Source organism: Lepus europaeus, chromosome 7, assembly GCF_033115175.1.
Source record: "Lepus europaeus isolate LE1 chromosome 7, mLepTim1.pri, whole genome shotgun sequence".
NCBI lineage: Eukaryota > Metazoa > Chordata > Mammalia > Lagomorpha > Leporidae > Lepus > Lepus europaeus.
In genome coordinates this window covers 57,809,191-57,828,902 of record NC_084833.1, presented here as the reverse complement: position 1 = coordinate 57,828,902, position 19,712 = coordinate 57,809,191, and the positions used below count along the sequence as shown (strand labels likewise).

The following is a 19,712-nucleotide window of genomic DNA, read 5'->3' as shown; positions in this document are numbered from 1 at the left end:
TGAAAAAACACCACTGCCCCAGTTCCACTGTCATTTTCATTGAGAAGCTGTTGCTCTTAGGTACCAAAATTTTAAGAAAAAACTATTGTGGGCCATTTTCACAGTGTAGGTCACAATGAGATCATCGGCGTGTGTCAAGTAGGCAACGAGGCTGAGAGACTGGGCAGAGACCACTGGAGTGAAATGCTGTCCTGTCCTCGGAAGCCCATCGCGCACTGGCATTCTCTCATGGAGGTAAGACTACCCCCACTGCACGGAGGGGAAATGACTCCCTGGTGAAGTGTGAGGACACCAGCGTCTGTGTTCACAGTCAGGTTTCCCTGGTGGCATCTCCTGTGGTTGAGAGGACTTTCATCCACCCTTTGCTCCCACCAAACTGATGGCTTTGAACATTGATCAAGGACTTCCCCTTGCTTAGATTGTCTTCCTAAGAGATCAGTATTCTCCCATTCCATGGTGTGGTTTTGAGTAGGCATTTGGCATGCATCTACAGGATCTGAGTGAGTGCGGAGTTTCAGAGCATCATATTCGTGGCTTGAGCCTGACTTTGGAAATGGCTCAAGGCTGGAAAAGCAGATCCTGTCTGACAATAACCTGTGATTTCAGGCAAGATGGCAGGCAGGTTCAGCTCCATGTTAACACACACACACACACACACACACAATAATAGCAGAAGAGGCCGGCGCCGTGGCTCAACAGGCTAATCCTCTGCCTTGCGGCGCCGGCACACCGGGTTCTAGTCCTGGTCGGGGCACCGATCCTATCTCGGTTGCCCCTCTTCCAGGCCAGCTCTCTGCTGTGGCCCGGGAGTGCAGTGGAGGATGGCCCAAGTTCTTGGGCCCTGCACCCCATGGGAGACCAGGATAAGCACCTGGCTCCTGCCATCGGAACAGCGCGGTACGCTGGCCACAGCGCGCTACCGCGGCGGCCATTGGAGGGTGAACCAACGGCAAAAGGAAGACCTTTCTTTCTGTCTCTCTCTCACTGTCCACTCTGCCTGTCAAAAAAAATAAAAATAAAAAAAAATAATAGCAGAAGAAACAAAAATTTATCTCACCCTTATTTACAAAAGATCCTCCAAAAGGCAATGTAGGATATTATAGTGGCTGTCTGAGCAACAAAGACCTAGAATTCTTTCTTCTTTGCTGTACCAGTGTGGTTTTTTTTCCCTTGAAGTCACCTCATTGTGCAGTATGGCTGCTAGGCTCCAACCATCAGATATCTTCCAGGCCATAAAAAAAGATAGAAATAGCAAGAATCAAAAGACCACACACCCCCTTTATTAAGTATTCTTTTAGAAGTCTCATGCAACACTGCTACTTTAGTCACAGAACTCAGTCACATGGATATGTCTAGTTTCAAAGAGAAGGTAAGAAGTGAATTATTTTGTTGGGTGACAATGTGTAAAACTAAAGAAGTGAAACAACAGAAAAGGTTATGTTTGCTAGAAAGAAGAGGAGAATGGATGCCTGGAGGCAACTGGCCCTCATTCTGCCACTTACCCCACCATTCATTGTCTCGCTTCCCATCACATAGTTCTCATGCATTCTTTCCCCACTCATCTTACTCATCAACTTACTCTCTTATTTACTAATTCATTCTCTCAAAAATAATTTACACACACTCAGTAACATTTCTGAGGGTTGAGTGCCATAATAGGTACAAAAATGTAAGCGTGTGTGAAAGCATCCCTTCCCTGTACAACTCAGCACGAGAGAGACAGAAGCTGGCACGCACACCTGTCACTAAGTGCACAGTCGTAAGCACCATCGTCCACACAGAGTGCTACCGGAGCCTGATAGAGACGGTGTCTGTTGCGTTGAGAGGAGCTTGTCTGGGAAGCCTTGCTTCCTCCTGCCCATGGTGAGTACAGAGAACTGAGCGTCCAGGATTGGGAATGTCGGAAAATGGGCAGCAGTTATTGACTGTGGGTGTGTAGGTTCCAGGCAGAGAACATTCCTCTGTTATCCCAGTGCAGGAAGCTCTGCTCTCTGATGGGAGCATCCCGAGAGGCCAAGGCCAGAATCCCTTGCCTGGTGTCGGGATTCCTCTGCGGTCAGCGTCACCTGAGTTGAAGGAAGTAAACACGCAGCGCAGATGCCTGAAGATGAGGCGACATCTTTGTAGGAGATGGTGCCAGAGAAAGATGCTGGCATCAAGGCCTCTGGGTAAATTCAAGGAGAGCCCAGAGTCCCCTAATTTTCAGATCCCTAAGGTTATCTCTGCCCTGGGCCATAGATCTAAGACTCTTTCTTTCCTGGACTCAAAATTAATCCCTAAGGGAGGCCCATTGGACCCACAAGGCACTTGAAAAGCAGCTGGGGAATTGATACTAACTGGACTGTGCCTCACTTCTTTAACTCCTGTAGAATTCTCACAGGAGTCCATCTATAGGCTCATTAAACTGTCTAGGCCTGTCACTAGCGATGGCAGTTAGAGCAGTTGTAACAGACTTTCTACACCCATGTAACTTTAATTCTTATTTGTAATGCAGAGTGTCAAAGAGTATCAAAGTTCTGTGCTTCACGGGAAGCAGAAAATGGAAGAGGAATAAGGATGATATAGGTAAAGAAAGAAAGAAACAAGAGAGTCAAGGGGGCAAGGTGGAAGGGAACATCATTATATTGTAATTGTAGCTCTGAACTACAGTGTCCCTGTTCTCTGTGTGAATATTATATTCACATGAAAAATATAAAGTATCAGGAAAAAAAGGATGAGATGGTAGTGCAGGACTGAGAGACGAACCAGATTCATGCACAAGCAGTTCTTTCCAGTGACCTTGGCAGAGGAGTGAGCCTTGGCTGGGTGCTGTACACCAGGCCCTCTGCAGCTATGTGTACAAGTGTTGCACAAAGGACAGCATGGAAACATTGTATATGTCTATTACAAAACCACATTCTCCCCGTTTGTCTGTACAATTGTGTATCAATTTAACAGTTGATGGAAAAGAAAGTATGGCAGGCAGGCCTTGGACCATTCCTTCTGTGGTGAGGCTAAAGCATTGTGGGACTTTAGTCACCTGGGAGATTATTCCTTAAACTCCAAGAACCCAGCTTTTTGCAAAAACTATGGTCAGCAGTTACAACAGTGAGAAATAAATCTCCTTAGGGTTACACCACTGAAACTTGGGAGTCATTTGTGCAAAAGGTGGAATTACTTCACCTAACACAATGGACATCTCTCAACTGTTGCAACAGAACTCAGAAACGAAGTGTCCGTTCCTGCTGTTGGAAGGGCAGAACAGCGGAGGCATGCCTTCCCTGTGGCTTCACATCTCTGAAGAACACATGCAGTGCTCCAGAGCCACCGCAAGAGAGGAAGTAATGCTGGTCCTTTAAAACTCTGTTGGCACCAGACAGGATGAAATGCAGGATTGGAGAGGCTAGCCTTGCTTGCCTGGCCCAGTAAGGATGGAGGAGGTGGTGGGCTGTGTGGTCGGAGACATCTACTTTGGAGTTGGAGAGACCTTGATGCAGGCTGCTGTGCTGCCATTGTCTACTCCTGTGTTTTTCTCCTTTAGTTCTCCCATCAGTCAAGAGGTCATAGCAGCACCTGCATCATATAGTGCCTGTGAGGGTTGAATAATCCGATCAGTGTGGGGGTCAGCCCCATGCTGGCTCATAGTACGTGCTCAGAAAAGTCCTCAGTGACAGCTGCTATGATGCATGTCCCACATCCTGAGGTGTGGCCCATGAGGCTGTGTCACACAAAGAAATATCATCGGTAACATTGTTGTGGAAAATAAGTGAAAGGCCAGGAAGCTTGCATGCCTGCATTTCAGTGAGCCATTGTCTCAGCTTTGGGGAAGGGGTCATTAAGATCTCTGCACATAGATGCACACCATGGTTAAGTTCTGTGCCTTCTTTTCTTTGGCCTTGAAGATAAGCTGCTCTTACACTCTCTAAGAACCTTTCAAATTTCTGCTTAAAAGCAGTGAACTCCCAGGCCTGTGTGTGTGTGTGTGTAAAACTCTAGGAAACAATAAATATGGGGGAGTTGGGATTCAGCGTGAGGGGAACCTGGCTTGGCAGAAGCGCTTCAATCCTGGGGACTAAGGGAGCAGGTAAGGACTAGACCTTGAGGGCTGCAGAGACCTGGCAGCCTGCTTGCGGCTGCATCCAGTATACCCTGACCTTGCCAGCACAGGTGGCAGATGGAGTCTTCAAAGCCAATGAGTTCAAAAATCCGTTTCTCTCTCAGGGATTCTGGATGGCTTCACTGCACACTCAAAGGTCAGCCAATGCTTCTCCCTTTAGTCTCCACGATGTCAAAGGCTTGTGAAGCTCCGTGAGCTCCCCCAGAGCAGGCTGCTGGGACTGGGGATAAAAGCATCCCCTCTGTGGCCCTTGGGAGATGACAGAGCCCCATAAGCTCCCTTACCACAGCCCCTCCCTCAGATATCCAGGAGGAGATGGGGATGGCCTGGCCATATCATGGTATCCTTCCTGTCAAGCCGACTGACATCATGAGCCTGGGGAGAATCACACGACATAGTTCCAGGTTTCCTCCACTGCCTTGTGTAGAGCTCTGTATAGCTTTTGTATTAATGAGTGATAAACTTGGTTTGAAGCAAAAGACCAGATACAGGCTCTATTTGGTTAAATCAAATTTTACTTTTCTAAGGAAGAGGAAGAGAATCTAATCAGAGTATATAGTAAAGATCAACAATATTGTCCTGATTGACAAAAGTGCAAGATTCTAACCCCAAAGTCCCTACACCAGCGGTGTTCAATTGTGGATAAATCTTCCTTTCTCCAAGCTTAGCCTTTGTAAATCTGTATGCTTAAGGCTAACAAGCTTCTGCCTTGGGATTTCTGGCTGCTGGGATCAGCTCACTAACCCCTCAGCTGCTGCCCCTCTTCCATTCAGGGTTATAAAATCCCCAGCATGGCAATGGGCAGTTATGGTCCAGGCCATTCCTGGCCTGAACAGGGTCCTCCTTTTCACCTCAGCTTCCATAAGAGTATAGGCTTCAAACTTTAAGACTAAAGTAAACAGCAGTTACCCAGACTTATCTTGGGATTATACCAGCAGCCCCTTTAAGGCATCTCTAGGTCTCATCCATTAAGTGCCTGGAAGAGCCCACCTGGAGTCTTTGAGGTCCACCCATCCCCAAGAAAATGCATTCTATTGGCCAGGTTGACTTAGGTGTCCACTCCTGACCCAGTTTGCCTTAGGTCCATGGTCCTGGAAATGTGACCTGGTACCCACTCCCTCAGGAGTGTTGGGAGTAGGCTCCTTAAAAGGGTCCTTGCAGGACAGGAAAATTGACTGAAGTGAACACAACTGCTTTCCAGAGGATTTTGAAATGAAGGAGTGAGAAGGTCTAACACTCTGGATAGGTTGTATTCACAACAGATTTAGGAAATCAGAGCGATTCTCCAGGACTCGTGGGAGCTATAGGAGCCTTGGGGCCATTACAGCCACCTTACTCTCTTCTTGCCTATAGACATACATGGTCATTGCTTCCTTGCTTGTCCAGCGTGTATTGGCCCTGGGGCCACATTTATCTTCGGCTGCCCCACTAAATCCAACTGAACTTGGATATTTCAAGCCTGAGAGGTGAAACTAGAAACTCTCCTCCTCCTCACTCCCTCTGTTCTGCCATCTGAGAGAAACTTTGTATTGTATATGATTCCTTGTCACAGAGGACTTAGGTTCACATCTCCAGTTTCCTCTCAACAGGTACAGGAAGCATTTGGAATGCATAAGTGTCTCTTTTCTCTCAACAAGACCTGGCTTTAAGGCTCTTTTTTCATGGGGCATTGGCTGTTCATTGAACAATGTTATGTTTTCTGCTCTCAGCTTGCAGGAGTATGTGTGTTAATTCAAAGTGTGGGACAACATGCTTTACAGACAATAAAAATGCTAACTCTGCTACATAGGTATTAAATAAGTATCTGATAAATGAATGAGACGTATAATTGGACAACTTGGGTCTGTTTATCCAGAATTCCCCCATGCAGTGGAGTCCAAAATAGAATTCAATTCAGGGTAAGATGTAAAAGGTATTGGGAATAAATCTGCAGTAGGCTGTTAAATGGGGATAGCCTTTATTAAGTCCCAAACTTTGATTGCCTATTCTCCACTTAGGAAAATGACATAAAAGAGGTCATATCCTCCTTTGGTTCCTGTGAACTGCCAGGTGCCAGCAATGACTTTGCATTTTGAGTATAATTGAGAAATGTTTAGAATAACCAAGACCCCCACATAAAGCATGAAGGCCCCCCTCCAGCCAATAAAGGTCCCCAGGTCCTGGCATGTTTCAGTATTGCCCTTCAGAACAGAGGGGGAGGACACAGAGATCCCAATGGTGGAAGGCAGACTGCTGCACCCCAAGTGAAAACTGACTAGGAAGTGACAGACATTGGCCTTCAACCTGGCTTTTCTCACCAAGAAGATATTTCACAATAGTTTTACATGGGGTAATGATTTGTTCCACTATCTGTGAAGATAAGGAAGGGGAAAATTGTTGGAAAGGATTTTTTCCAACTACTTAGCTTTGAGATTTTATTTTTACCAAAAACAAAGTATTTTTAATGGTGGATTTAGCATGCCAGTATCCAAAAACGTCAGTTGGTCTGTCGAATGTAAAAATGTGTGAGATGTTTGGGATCTTAAAAACTTATTAAGAAAGCCATTAGAATCTGTGCCAATTGATTTAGGTGGCCAGAATGCAGTGTGGACAAGCCAGCAGGGCCAGAGTTAATGGGGCATTGTGTTTCCAGCTGGCGGGGGGTATGGCCAGCAAAGAAAGCCAAAAACATTCACTTACCCAGCAGGTCTTCTTTCTAGTATTGAATTATCAGTACCAAAAAAATGAAGGATGCTAACATTTTCTCATCTTTAGCTGGGTTACAAAACCAGCGACTTTTCTGAAAGTCTATAGAGATAATAATCACACAAACATGGGAGCACTTAGGGTAAACACTCGGAGTATACATGATAACAATGTGGTGGAAAATAACATTTCTGCCTGCACAGAAAGTCAACTGCATCTTGACCCTCCTCTTACTCACAAATGACCTTGCTCCAGGAGTGGTGCCCTGGAGCGTCCCTGCTGCACACTTGAATGGTTGTTAACAAGGAAAGTGGATGACAATGGGCTTGAGCCTTCAGTTCTCTCCATCTCCAGGAATGGTATTTAAAGGTGATCACTAGTGCAATGGGCTGATTCCTTCCCCAGAGATGAAAGGAACCAGAGTGGTTGATGCCATTCTCTGAAAGGACCGTGCCCTCTCCTGGTAGTCCCCTACCAGGCCTGGGGTACAGGTAGAACATCCTGAGAAAGGACAGCCAGGAAGGCGACTACTGGGAATGAGTCTGAGGAGAGGCTGCTGTCAAATGCCGCCTCCCAAAGATTACCAGAACAACCTGTTGAGACAAAGCTGACGTTATTGCTTTCCCTAGTAATGGAAGGGCAAGGCAAGGTCTGATCTTGAGATTTTGAAGCATGGTTTAAGGTGGATCTTTTTTTTTAAGATTTATTTTATTTATTTGAAAGAGTTACAGAGAGAGGTAGAGACAGAGAGAGAGGTCTTCTATCTGCTGGTTCACTCCCCAGATGGCCGCAACAGCCGGAGCTGTGCCAATCCAAAGCCAGGAGCCAAGAACTTCTCCCAGTCTCCCATGCGGGTGCAGGAGCCCAAAGACTTGGGTCATCTTCCACTGCTTTCCCAGGCCATAGCAGAGAGCTGGATCGGAAGAGGAGCAGCCAGGACTAGAACCAGTGCCCATATGGGATGCTAGCACTTCAGGCTAGGGCTTTAACCCACTGCACCACAACAGCAGCCCCTAAGGTGGGTCTTTTAATGCAGTAGGGGGATGAGGTGGGGAAGTGGGGAGCTTTGAGGGCTCTGGGCAAAGATCATGATATAATAGTTTAAGAGGTCAGGCCGGCGCCATGGCTCAATGGGCTAACCCTCCGCCTTGCGGCGCCAGCACACCGGATTCTAGTCCCTGTCGGGGCGCCAGATTCTGTCCCGGTTACCTCTCTTCCAGGCCAGCTCTCTGCTATGGCCCAGGAGTGCAGTGGAGGATGGCCCAAGTCCTTGGACCCTGCACTCGCATGGGAGACCAGGATAAGTACCTGGCTCCTGCCTTCGGATCAGCGTGGTGTGCTGGCCGCAGCGGCCATTGGAGGGTGAACCAGCGGCAAAGGAAGACCTTTCTCTCTGTCTCTCTCACTGTCCACTCTGCCTGTCAAAAAGATTTAAAAAAAAGTCAAGTAAATGTAGTATCTACTTTGTCGATAATAAATTATGTTGAAGTAGATGAGAACAAAGAGCAGCAGAGCTCACCAAGGTTCCTACCTCGTTCTGTACTCACACACTGATAGTGTGAACATTTATGAGATGCCTCCCCAGCATCAACCCTCCTTTCTGATCGCCCTGATTTCTGACTGGTGATTCTAGGGACCTGGATTCATCCATGGCTCCACTGATGTGTATACGACCTAGTCCCAGACTAAACTATAGTGCATAAACTGATTTGAGGTGTTATAAAACATTTGCTGTGAATGCTTGGACAAAGATGTGCTCTCTTGTTGGATGTAAACCAAGAAATAAATACTCAAGGTCCAGCTAGAGCATTGCTTCTTTAGAGGTGCCAGGCTTAAGTTGAGACCAACTCTATAGAAAGATTAAAAAAAAAAAAAAACTTACTTATGTGGTTGAACTACTGGATCAAGCCTCTCCTGAATATAGTTTTACCTCTGGCCTTTATGAGTATGTAAGCATATAAATGTATAAATGCACCTTATTATGTAAGCAATATTAGATGGGATTTCTGTTACCTAAAACAAAAAATATCTTCTATGGGATGCAGGCAGACACCCTCCCCACTCCAGATGATGTTCTTTTAGTGTGAAGAGAACCATTCCCAAAGCTGCCAGGAGAGGTATTCTTCTGTCTTGCCCAGTACAGTATATCTGGTACCTTACAAGTTCAAGGCACATGGTACACTCTCAGCAAAGTTTTCCTAATGAAACAAATTATTGATATCCAGTTAATTAGCTTGCATGTTGAAACAATCGTGGACAAGAGACACTTAGTTCTCAATGGCACATTAAATATTGCATAGAGTTAAGGAAAATCTTTTCCTTTTGTACTTAGATATTACTTTCCAGGAAGGAACTCAAATCCTATATGGAGTTGAAGCTCTGTATTTTTTTATTTCTCTCTTGAGCTGATAAGACTCAGTTCCTCACATGTGAAGAAAGTCATGTAGCTACTTTCCCATCAGTGCTTCCTATGATGTACTGAGATTCCTTCATTAACAGTAAAAACCCATATACTTTTAACTAGTTTTTAGTAATTAACTTTTTATTACTATGTTATTTCTTTAAGTTTTAAGTAAACCTCAAGTATATATTTAAAGTTTGCAGTAAGTAGTAGTAGAATAACACCCTTCCTCCCATCTTAAGTAAAATTCAGGGCACAAAATGTGATGGTACCTGTTGTTGAAATGCCTTAAAGAAAGGGAGCTTCCTAAAAAGCAAGGGGAATTTTATAAGTCAATGAATAATTGCATGAAACTTTCAGATGCAAGTATACTTCAGAGAGTTGTACTCAGAAAAAGAATCATTTATGAACAAGGCGAGAAAGCCACAGGGTGATTTATTCACTCCAAAGCTAAGAAGCTGAACAGTGCATACTTAGATACTTTACATACCGATAGTAAATATTCAGACTGGCAAAATTTACTAGTGAACGGCCAGAAAGCCGCTCAAGAAAATACATCCCATCCAAAGGGATTAAGATTAACTAAGTTTTAAAATGTAAACATTCTGGATTTTCCATCCTATTATTAATGCTTCATGAAGGAGGCATGGTGGTATGGATCCAAATAAATTCACATCATCCGTTTGTGCGTTTTGCTGGACCTGATGTTCATTCTCCTACTGCAATGGTCTGAATATTTGCATCTCTCCAAAAACTCATATTGCAACCTAATCCCCCATGTGATATTAAGAGTGAGAAACGGGGGCTGGTGCTGTAGCGCAGCGGGTTAAAGCCCCAGCCTATAACGCTGACATCCTGTCTGGGCGCCAGTTAAATCCTGGCTTTTCAACTCCTGATCCACCTCTCTTTTAATGCACCTGAGAAAGCAGCAGAGGATGGCGCAAGTCCTTGGGACCTTTGCACCCATGTGGAGACCCAGAGGAAGCTCCTGGCTCCTAGCTTTGGATCAACTCAGCTCAGGCCATTGCAGCCATCTGGGGAATGAACCAGTGGATGGATGACCTCTCTATATATATCTCTCTGTAACTCTGTCTTTCAAATAAATAAAATAACTCTTAAAAAAAAAAGAGCAAAGAAACAGGTCTTGAAGGGCTTTGCCCTAATGAATAGGACCATGCCCCTTTAAAAGATGCCAGCTGGCATGCCTTTGCCTCTCCCACCATGCACCGTGTGTGGATGCAGCAAGAAGCTGCCACATATGAGGAGAGAGTGGGTCCTTACCAGACACCAACTCTGCTGGTGCCTTGGTTTTAGATTACCCAGCCTCCAGAACTGTGAGCAATAAATTTCTGTTCTTTATAAGTTACCCAGTGTAACATATTTTGTTATAGCAACCCTTAAGACAGACTCTTTGTTGATGAGAGTGAGGATCCTATCAAGAAACTTAAGGCTGAGATGGAGCAGCAACACATACTCACTAGGGCAAGACAGGGATTTTCGTGGCTGCAGAGGGTCCCACAGAATCCACTAATAAAATATCAAAGCCAGGCATCCAGAGCTCCCATCCTAGCCCTGGCAGCTTCTCTAAAGGGACTTTAGTGGAGCCTTCAGTGGTAACGATGCACTCTAATGAAGAAACCAGGATCCAGGCATGGATTAGGATGGGCTTCTGGCTTTAGAGAGGGTGATGGTAGAACCCTTCATGGAAAGCATTAAGGATCAAGGTTGTCTGGCAGCCTGAATCAACCAGATGGAGAAGGTGAAAGCTGTGGGAGTTTGATTCACTTTAACATACAAGGTCCAGGTCCAGAATGAGTTGACAACCAAGGCTCCTTGGCTATGGAAGATTGTATCACAGGACCCCCATGCTCGGGAGGGCAGACAGAGGGCATTTCTGCACCTCCACCCAGAGCCTGCAGGATGACATCAATAAGGGATTCATGGGAAAGTGCTTGGGGAGATAGAACTGGATCTTTTAATTCCATTTTTAATTTTGTGTCCCTTTTGCACACAGAGTTGTACATGCCCACTCCCAGGATTAGGACAAATGGCTCTTATCCTACTACATGTAATGTGATATTTCTTTTTTTTTTTTTTTTTTTTTTTGACAGGTAGAGTGGGCAGTGAGAGAGACAGAGAGAAAGGTCTTCCTTTGCTGTTGGTTCACCCTCCAATGGCCGCCGTGGCCGGCATGCTGCGGCCAGCGCACCGCGCTGATCCGAAGCCAAGAGCCAGGTGCTTCTCCTGGTCTCCCATGCAGGTGCAGGGCCCAAGCACTTGGGCCATCCTCCACTGCACTCCCGGGCCATAGCAGAGAGCTGGCCTGGAAGAGGGGCAACCAGGACAGAATCTGGCGCCCCGACCGGGACTAGAACCTGGTGTGCTGGCGCCGCAAGACGGAGGATTAGCCTATTGAGCCACGGCGCCGGCCGTAATGTGATATTTCCATTGCCCTTTAAGTATAGAACCATGCATCATGTCATTCTGGGTTTCCCTAGAACTAAATCTTATGTAAGGAATGAGAATGCAGAGAAATAAACAGTAACTGAGAGAAACCTTGCACTCTGGATAACAAAGGGGAACTCGAGGCTACTGCCATCAGTGACGTGGCTTCAATGCAGGCAGAATCTAAGCTATCAACACAGTGCACCATCAACGCCAGCCCTTCTGCTTCTCCCACATGTCCGTGGACATGAACCAGTTAATAACAAAGGCCTTGAGAAAGCTGTTCTTTTTTAAAAAAGGAGAAATCACTTTTAGCTCCAGTTGCTGCTACCAGAGGAGATGCTTGAAAGCAAGAGGGGGAATAATAGGGAAGAAAGGGACTTTTGAATCACGTGGGAGTCTTCAAGGACTACTCAGCCCAGGAGAAGCTGCTCTTAAGGCTTCAAGCCAGTAATTCTCTACGGTCTCCAAGCACAGATGTGGCTTCCTTCACTGTCTTTACAGATAGTACATGAACTCATGGGGGCCCAGGAGACAGCCATGCTGAGTATGACTGCCTCGGTAGTAGGAACTAGGGACAAGAATTAATAGCAGTAGATCTGGGGAAATGGTGCTGAGCCCAGTTGTGACTGAGGTAGACGGTCTCTGAGCATAGAAAGTCCCTGAGCAGTTGTAGACAGGACAGACTGCTCCGTGACTTGACAAGCAGGTGCAAAGACCAGAAGCGGACTCCATGAGCCAGAGTAGTGAGAAAACACAGCTGGTCCAGGTTCAAGGCTTCACCCACTCCCATCCTGCCGAGAGAGGAGGGCGAGTGAATGGCTGAGCCCCTCGACCACCACCTCCCTCTCTGTACTCGGAGAACATCAGGTGCCTCTGATTTGAAGGCTTTGTACTGCTGAGCAGAACATGCTTGCTGAACAGCTATTGAGTGGCGTGAGATGGGAGGTTGTTATATTAGGCTCCTTTCATGTGGCTGAAGAAGCTAAAGAAAGAGCAGGTTTGGAAGAAAGAGAAGTGTTAGAGCAGCAGCCAGCCTTGGGAAAGGAATTTGGTAGCACTGCGGGGAGGGGAGTTACAGTATCTTCAATAGGATTGAAATGGGTTTGCATTTAGATTGTAAAATGAGAGTTTACTGAGTCTGACCCTTGACTGGAGGATCTGTGATGGTCCTACTTGATCCTAGATCATGTCTAATCTGCTTATCTGTTTATGTGCACATATATGTATATATGTACAAATTTAGATTCATTCAAGCAAATTTAAGCAAATACAAAAAGGCTTTTTCTTTCCTTAAGAGAGAGTGTTTATTGGGGGAAACAAAACAGACTGGAGGGAAGGGGCAAAGAAGGAAAAAGAGGGAGAAAGAGCGTTAAGAGAGAGATCAAGAGTGAGAGTGAGAGAGAGGGAGGGAGGGAGAAAGATCAGGAGACAGAGAGCCATGTGTTCAGGAACAGGTCCTCTTAAAACTTTGTTGAGGTAGGCAGGAAAGTAGGAGCAGCGAATCCCATTAGGATGGGGGTGGAGCTGACACCGGTGGTTGGGCCATGTGGTCACCTGGCTTCGAGCAATGGCGGTGGGAGCTAGAGCCTAGGATGGTGTAGATCACACCATAGATAAGACTACTTAAAAGCTTAAATTAATTGTTGAATACAGTGGTATCTCAGGTTTCTTTACTTTTTTTTTTTTTTTTGCTGAACTCTTTTCTGAAGTCAAAGCTAATTTGAAACTGAATGTGTGAAACAGGTAACTGCAGGAGCTACTGTGATTGAAGCAGGTGAAAATGGAGGAGAGTGAAATCATCTAATCTAACAAAGTGTGCTCCAGCTAAGCTTCCTGGTAGACCATCCCAGCTGTGCTGTTTTACCAGTGTCTAATTGAATGCCAGCTCTGCCACTCAGAACTGCTGCATTTGACCAAATTACCTAATCTCTCAGAGGATCAGTTTCCCCTTCCACAAAATGGGGAATTTTAAACACCTGCTTTGATGATTGCATAATATAACATATCCAAAAACATCTCGCATAGGAGTTGGCCAGGAAAGATGCTCAACAAGTGTTTGTTTCCTTTTTGCAGCCAATTAAAATCTTGGAAAAATGTAACTCCACCCATGCTTTTCAGCAGCTGATTTGTGGTGATGCTATTGGCAGGCTCCATACAGATAACTTTCCTGGGGCTAACCTAGGCTTCTCATGTCTCTGGTTTTTAGAATGTTGGATGTTTCACAAAGACTTTAAGAATGTAAGGTGTTGCACAGTATTCCAGTAAGTTCCCAAGTATACATGCAGTAGAATAATATGCCTCAAATGTTCTTGGCAGTGACTCACAGTAAGAAATACATTTTATGTCATGACGTGGATCACTATCCACCAGATGAAAAACAACTCATACATATTTTCAGAGGGCACAGGTAATTTTGATTGAGTATGGGCACATGAAGAAGGAGATGCAGAATTGTAACTCATATAGACATTTTTAGGTCCATCCAGAGTGCTTTTTGTCTTAAACTTTTGTAAACAAGGTATTTATTTGTTTACTTGAAAAGCAGAGTCACACACGGAGTTAGAGAGGTAGGTAGGGAGTAAGAGAGAAAGAGAATCTTCCATCTGCTGGTTTGCTCCCAAAAGTCCACAATAGTCAGGGCTGAGCCCAGCTAAAGACAAAGGCCAGGAATTCCATATTGATCTCCCACATAATTGGCCAGAACTCAAGTATTCCAGCTAACATCTGTTGCTTCCCAAGCATGTTAGCAGGTAGCTGGAGTGGAAGCAGAGTATCCAACACTCAAACCAGCCCTCTGAGAAGGGATACAAACAACCCAAGTGGCAGCTTAACCCCCTGTGCCACAACACGCATGCCCAGAGTGCTTTTTCTCTGAAGGACCAGAATTCTTGGCTTTCTGTCACACACGTTCACCAGGCAGCAACACCAGTCCTTGGTGCTGGCTTTTCTGCACGAGAGGCTGACGCTGGAGTTTGTGCTGCCACACTTGCATGAGCACAAATCATTTATTTTTACTACAAATATTTAACATTCGGGTTTGAAGCTATGCTTAGCCTTACTATGCTAAGCAGCACAGGCACCAACTGTGTGTTTATATTTAAAGAAGAGTGTTGTGTGAAGCCGCAGAAGGAGGGATGAGGCGACCCTAGATGAAGGTGTGTGTCACTGCTTTGAAAGAGTTTCCTCAGGCAATAGACTGCACTTGACTCCACTCCTGGGGATGTGAGGGGTTGAGGGCAGCTACCACGCTAAGTGTTGCAGATGCAGGGTGAGGACAAAGCACCTGCCTTCAAGGAGTCTGGTGGGGGAGTCTGACAGTAAATGGTCCTGGTATCATATTGTAAAATATATAATTGCCATTTTCAAAATTTGTATAGAAGCGTAGGTGGGAGAGTTCCCGGTCCCCCAGAGGAAAGGGACTGATGACCAGAGATGCACATTGACCCTCCGTGAGCAGGCTTTCAGCAATGAGCAAGCACCCTCCCGCTGAGCAAGGAGGAAGAGGACTGGTGAGAAGAAAAATCAATGTGCTCCAACGTATGCATGTGTAGAGGAGCAAGCCCAGTGCCTGGGACACCAAGGAACTCAGATGGCTGAAACACACGTACTCTGGGGTGGTGATGAGGCCAGAAAGGGAGGAGAGGACTTGTTGAGCTCTGATAAGGAGTTTGGGATTTCTGCTAAGGCAGCGAGGGGGACTCGGGATACTTTTAAGAAGAGCTGCAGCCTGTTCAAACTGATGCTTTAAATGAAGTGACCATGCTGACCACCTGGAGAAGAATGGATGTAGGGGCGGAGGGAGCAGCTGCCATGGTTATGATGAGCTAGAAGGCAGAAGCAGCCGCAGTGGTTGTGATGCACCGTGTTCCGTCCTGGAGGGGCAGAAGTAGAGGGAATGGGCTGGAAAGAATGGCCAGGGTTTATGAGCTGAAATCAAGTGAGCAGTCAGAGAGAGGGAGGAGTTTGGGATAACAGCCAGGCCTCCATGTTGACCAGATGGAAGGTCCTGCTGTTTACTGGGCTACAGAATGGTGGATAAGGGACAGGGGGTTTCTCCTACGTATTGAGGGGCTGACAGAGAGAGGTGAGATTCAGTGTGTCCCGAGAGCATTAGAACTTGATAAAACGTACCAATTACTCATTACTTTCTAAAAGATGCTCTCTAACACGTACTGAGTTCACAGCTAAGCTACTTAGATTTTAACCATCCCCCCATACACCACACATGCACAGCTCTTACCTCCTATTCTTTTCTTAGCTGACAGCCAGTCAGATTCTCTTCTGGGCCTATGGTCACGAGACTATGAAAATTCCTCTGCCCCTAATCTGTGACACAAGGCCAATTAGCCTGAATTTTGGGGCCCAGATTGCATGAGGAACAGCCTGTCGGGAAGCACGGAGCCTCTCTTACAAAAGCGTGCCTGAATCAGGGGAGGCTGTGGCTTCCCCACGTGGCCCAGGTGTCCGAGTGAGACGGCTCCAGACGGAGCCTCTGTTCAGACAGATGGGGCCTTTGCCTCTGAGCCCCTCCACGCCGGAGCAAGTGTCAGTGAGAGACGTGGGACAGTTGGGGCTGTCCTGAGAACAGCGGCTGCACAGTCACTATCAGGCCACAGAACAGGCCAGGGCGAGCTGGAGGCCCAGCAAAATCCAGCCACATCAAGTTGGAATTAAACAACAATATTTTTAAATCCCTCCTCGACACTGCATTCCCTCCCTGTGCACGGCTCGGCTGGGCTGACTGCCCCAAGTGTTTGTGTCTCTGTGCCCTGGAGGAGAGCAGTCTCAGTGGGGTGATGGTATCTGGTGGCTTCCTGACTGGAAAGAGAGAGGGAGCAGGGAATTAGAGTGAGAAGCTCCAGTTAGTGGATATGGGCCACTCCAGGAAGTTGGCAGGGAAGGCAAGACCTAGGCTAGTACCTAGAAAAGGACTGTGGGAGAGGACTTTTCCTTTTCAGAAGCAAGAAATGTGAGCATTTTACTGGGCCGAGGAAAGGCTGATAGGGAAGGAAAGGCTGAAGACACAGGAGAGAGAGAATAATTGGTGCGTGGACGTTGACTGGAGGCCATGTGGTCAGAGCCCGCAACAGTCCCACCGTGGTACCATCGTACCTCCATGGCGTTATTCCACAGGCAAGGTTAGAAAGTACCTTGTGCTGCTCTCAATACGAGGGCAGAGGCCCCACCATTAATGTAATACCCTGCCACCTCCTCCAGCTACTGGAACCAAGGCCCAGCTTCCTGCCTCTGAGTCTTTTGGTGTCCAGGTTTTCTCTGCATCTTCAGTCCACACTCTGGTATATTCCAGAAGCAGTTCTGCCCCTTCCCACCAACTCAGCTTTGAAAGGGCCTCTTTCCTCACCTTGGTACTGCAGAGCCTTTTACAACATCAGACTCTATTTTCAGTCTTCCATCAACTTCTATCAGATTGTCTAGAATGACCCAGCCACTCCCTCACGCTCTGCTCTGCACTTTGTCCCTCTCAGCTCAGAGCCCCACTCTCTGTCGTCTCCTACACCCGCCACGCTCTGCCCCTGACAACTGGATGCCACACTTCTCTTCAGACTTCATCTCTGATTTCACATTGGCCCTTGACACAGAAGCTTCTTGTTGCTAATCCCTCTCCTCCCAGGTCTAATTCTCAGCCCCCACCTCCATTCACTTCCAGCGAGTCCAACTGTGAGCATTCTTTGAGCATTTATTCTGATTCTGAAGGGCCCAATGCTGATGCAAGAAGCTACCTCTCACCACTCAAAGCAACCACTCACTGCACTCTTTTGGCTTCATTCAGACAAACCCCCAGATATTCAAAGGGATGAAGCAGCCTTTAAAAATGTTGCTAAAAACCTAGTTTAATGGAGACAGTTTCAGGGGAGAATGGAATAAATGATATAAATTAGGATCAGAGAAGCTAGTAGGGGCCCAGAGAAAGGCACACAAGTGAGAAGAGAGGAGGAAGTTGCTGAAACCACTGTAGTTTCACGATGGGTGACACCTTCACCTAGAATGTGAATGTGAACCCTCTAGGAAACCAAAGACTTTTTGTTTCAGGAAACAAGGAAAATGAGGCTGAGGAGCCAGTGCAGAAGCCAAGACGGACTGATAAAAAAGATGAGCATGCCTAATCTCACATAGTCCAGGTTAATGCCAGTGGGACAGCCGGTGCTTAGGGACAGAGAGCCATTCTTGCAAAGGTTACCAGGGGTCCTTTTGTGGGACTGGACCCCAGGCCAAACCGCACAAGTCAACAGACCGGCTAGACTGAAGGCTGGGGCTAGACTGAAGGCTGGAGAGGCTGAGCAGAGAGGCAGGGAGCCTGAGGATCAGACTTCCACAAATTGAAGGTCGGGAGCAAGGAAAACATTCCTCAAACCCACAGCTGTCTTTCACGAGTAAAAGGACTGGGATTATGTGGCTCAAACAAGTCCAACACTGAGTTTGAACCACTTTTTTCTGAGACCCCATTTCCTCTCCCCTAGCAATACCATTGTAGCCTTCCAGGTATGACTCTGGCCCCACCCACCAAACTGTTTGCCACAACAACTCCGGACTCCACCATTTGGCCTCCTGGAAACAAATCATTTTCTAGCCAATTCCAAAAGACTGCAGCCAATACAGTCACCACAGGACGGCACATCAAATCTGGACCTCAAAGCTTGTCCAACCAGTAGTTCCCACTGAGAAGCTTTTCAGGTAAAAGATGGTCTTGGCAGGTCTGACAGCCTCCTCCCCACTGCCACCTGCCACACCACTGTACCTGTCGGCAACACTATGCTCTTCAGTGACAATGACTGGGATAAGGAAATTTTCTTCTGAAGACCCAAACCCTTCCACTTCCCATACATGCGATGGGTGATAACTCCCCTCCACATCTCTGGGTTGCTCGTGGCCCTCTCCTGCGACCTCTCTTCCTAAGCCCGATCCAGAACAGAAGGTAGTCCAGGCTTCACTTTCAGGACACTTGTAATTTCAGGAACCTAAGAGTCAGAGACCCAAGGGCATGATTGGAACTCCCAGGGGCACTTGGTCCAGGGCTTGTGCTGCCCATGCTGTACCCCTGGATCACCTCATGTGGAACCCTAGGGTTTTAGCTTCTGTCTCCACACACACTGGGCACCAAGTCTCTGGCTCCCCTACTCAAATCGGTCTCCCTCCTTTGTGACACTGGGCCTCACTGGACTCCTGTAAGTCATTTTCTCCAATCCTGATACCCTCAGTGTCCCAAAATATTCTCCTGGGTACTGAGACCCTTGCCCCCAGTGCCAAGTTCCTATCTCCCAAAGAGCAAGTAGTGCTTTCCTAGGGCCCCTTTCATCACTTGTGCTACCCTTTGCTGCCCTCCGCTGGCCATTGACATCACCGCAGGTGAGCCTTCAGGGCTCTGAGGAGTTCACTGATGGGTTGACATTAACACTCAGTTCAGCCAGCCCATCTGTACCACACGTGTGCAAACATTGAAGATTCAGTGATAAAAACACACATGTGTGCCTTCCAGGAGTACACAGAAGAGTGAGGACAAAGGGGGAGAGAGAGAATGGAGATGAGAATGGAAGTGAGTGAATTCTAGTGCATGCCCTCTGGAAGCCTGGATTTGCTCATCATTCTGCAGAATTCACTGCCTAACGTCTTCACCAGAAAAATGGTCTTGGAACTGAGCACTCGTTCCCTTCGGGGGCAGAGCTGGAGCTCCTTGACCTCCTCGTCAATGAAGTATGCTAGTTCCCATCAGCCTCCCTCCTCCCTAGCATGTTAGGACTGGTTTTCATTTGTAAACCAAATATTTCTGAGCAGGTGCCAAGCATTCTGCCAGGCACTGGACATACAAAAAGGAGATGATGTCCACTCCCCCATGGAATTTACAGACCGGCTAAGGAGAGGGGCATGAATAAACAATTAGTTTAATAACAGGGTAAGTATTACTGGTGCTGTTTTGATTTATTCATACCCAGAAAGAATTCTGCACAGCAAGGATAGGGCCGTGGGACCCAGGTTTTAGGGGGTAGAAGGAGTGAACCACAGAGGAATGCAGAGTATACGTGTGGTAGGCCACTCGTGAAGTGTCGAGTGCGTGAAAGGCTGCAA

General features: G+C 46.8%; 1 protein-coding gene across 1 annotated transcript in view; it reads left to right on the top strand.

Moving 5' to 3' along the window:
• Positions 1-19,712, top strand: part of SYT9 (synaptotagmin 9) — a 220,544-nt gene that overhangs the window by 175,960 nt on the left and 24,872 nt on the right. Inside the window, exon 6 of the mRNA XM_062196570.1 lies at positions 105-234. Coding sequence (XP_062052554.1) covers positions 105-234 — 130 coding nt within the window. The remainder of the gene's footprint in view (positions 1-104; positions 235-19,712) is intronic.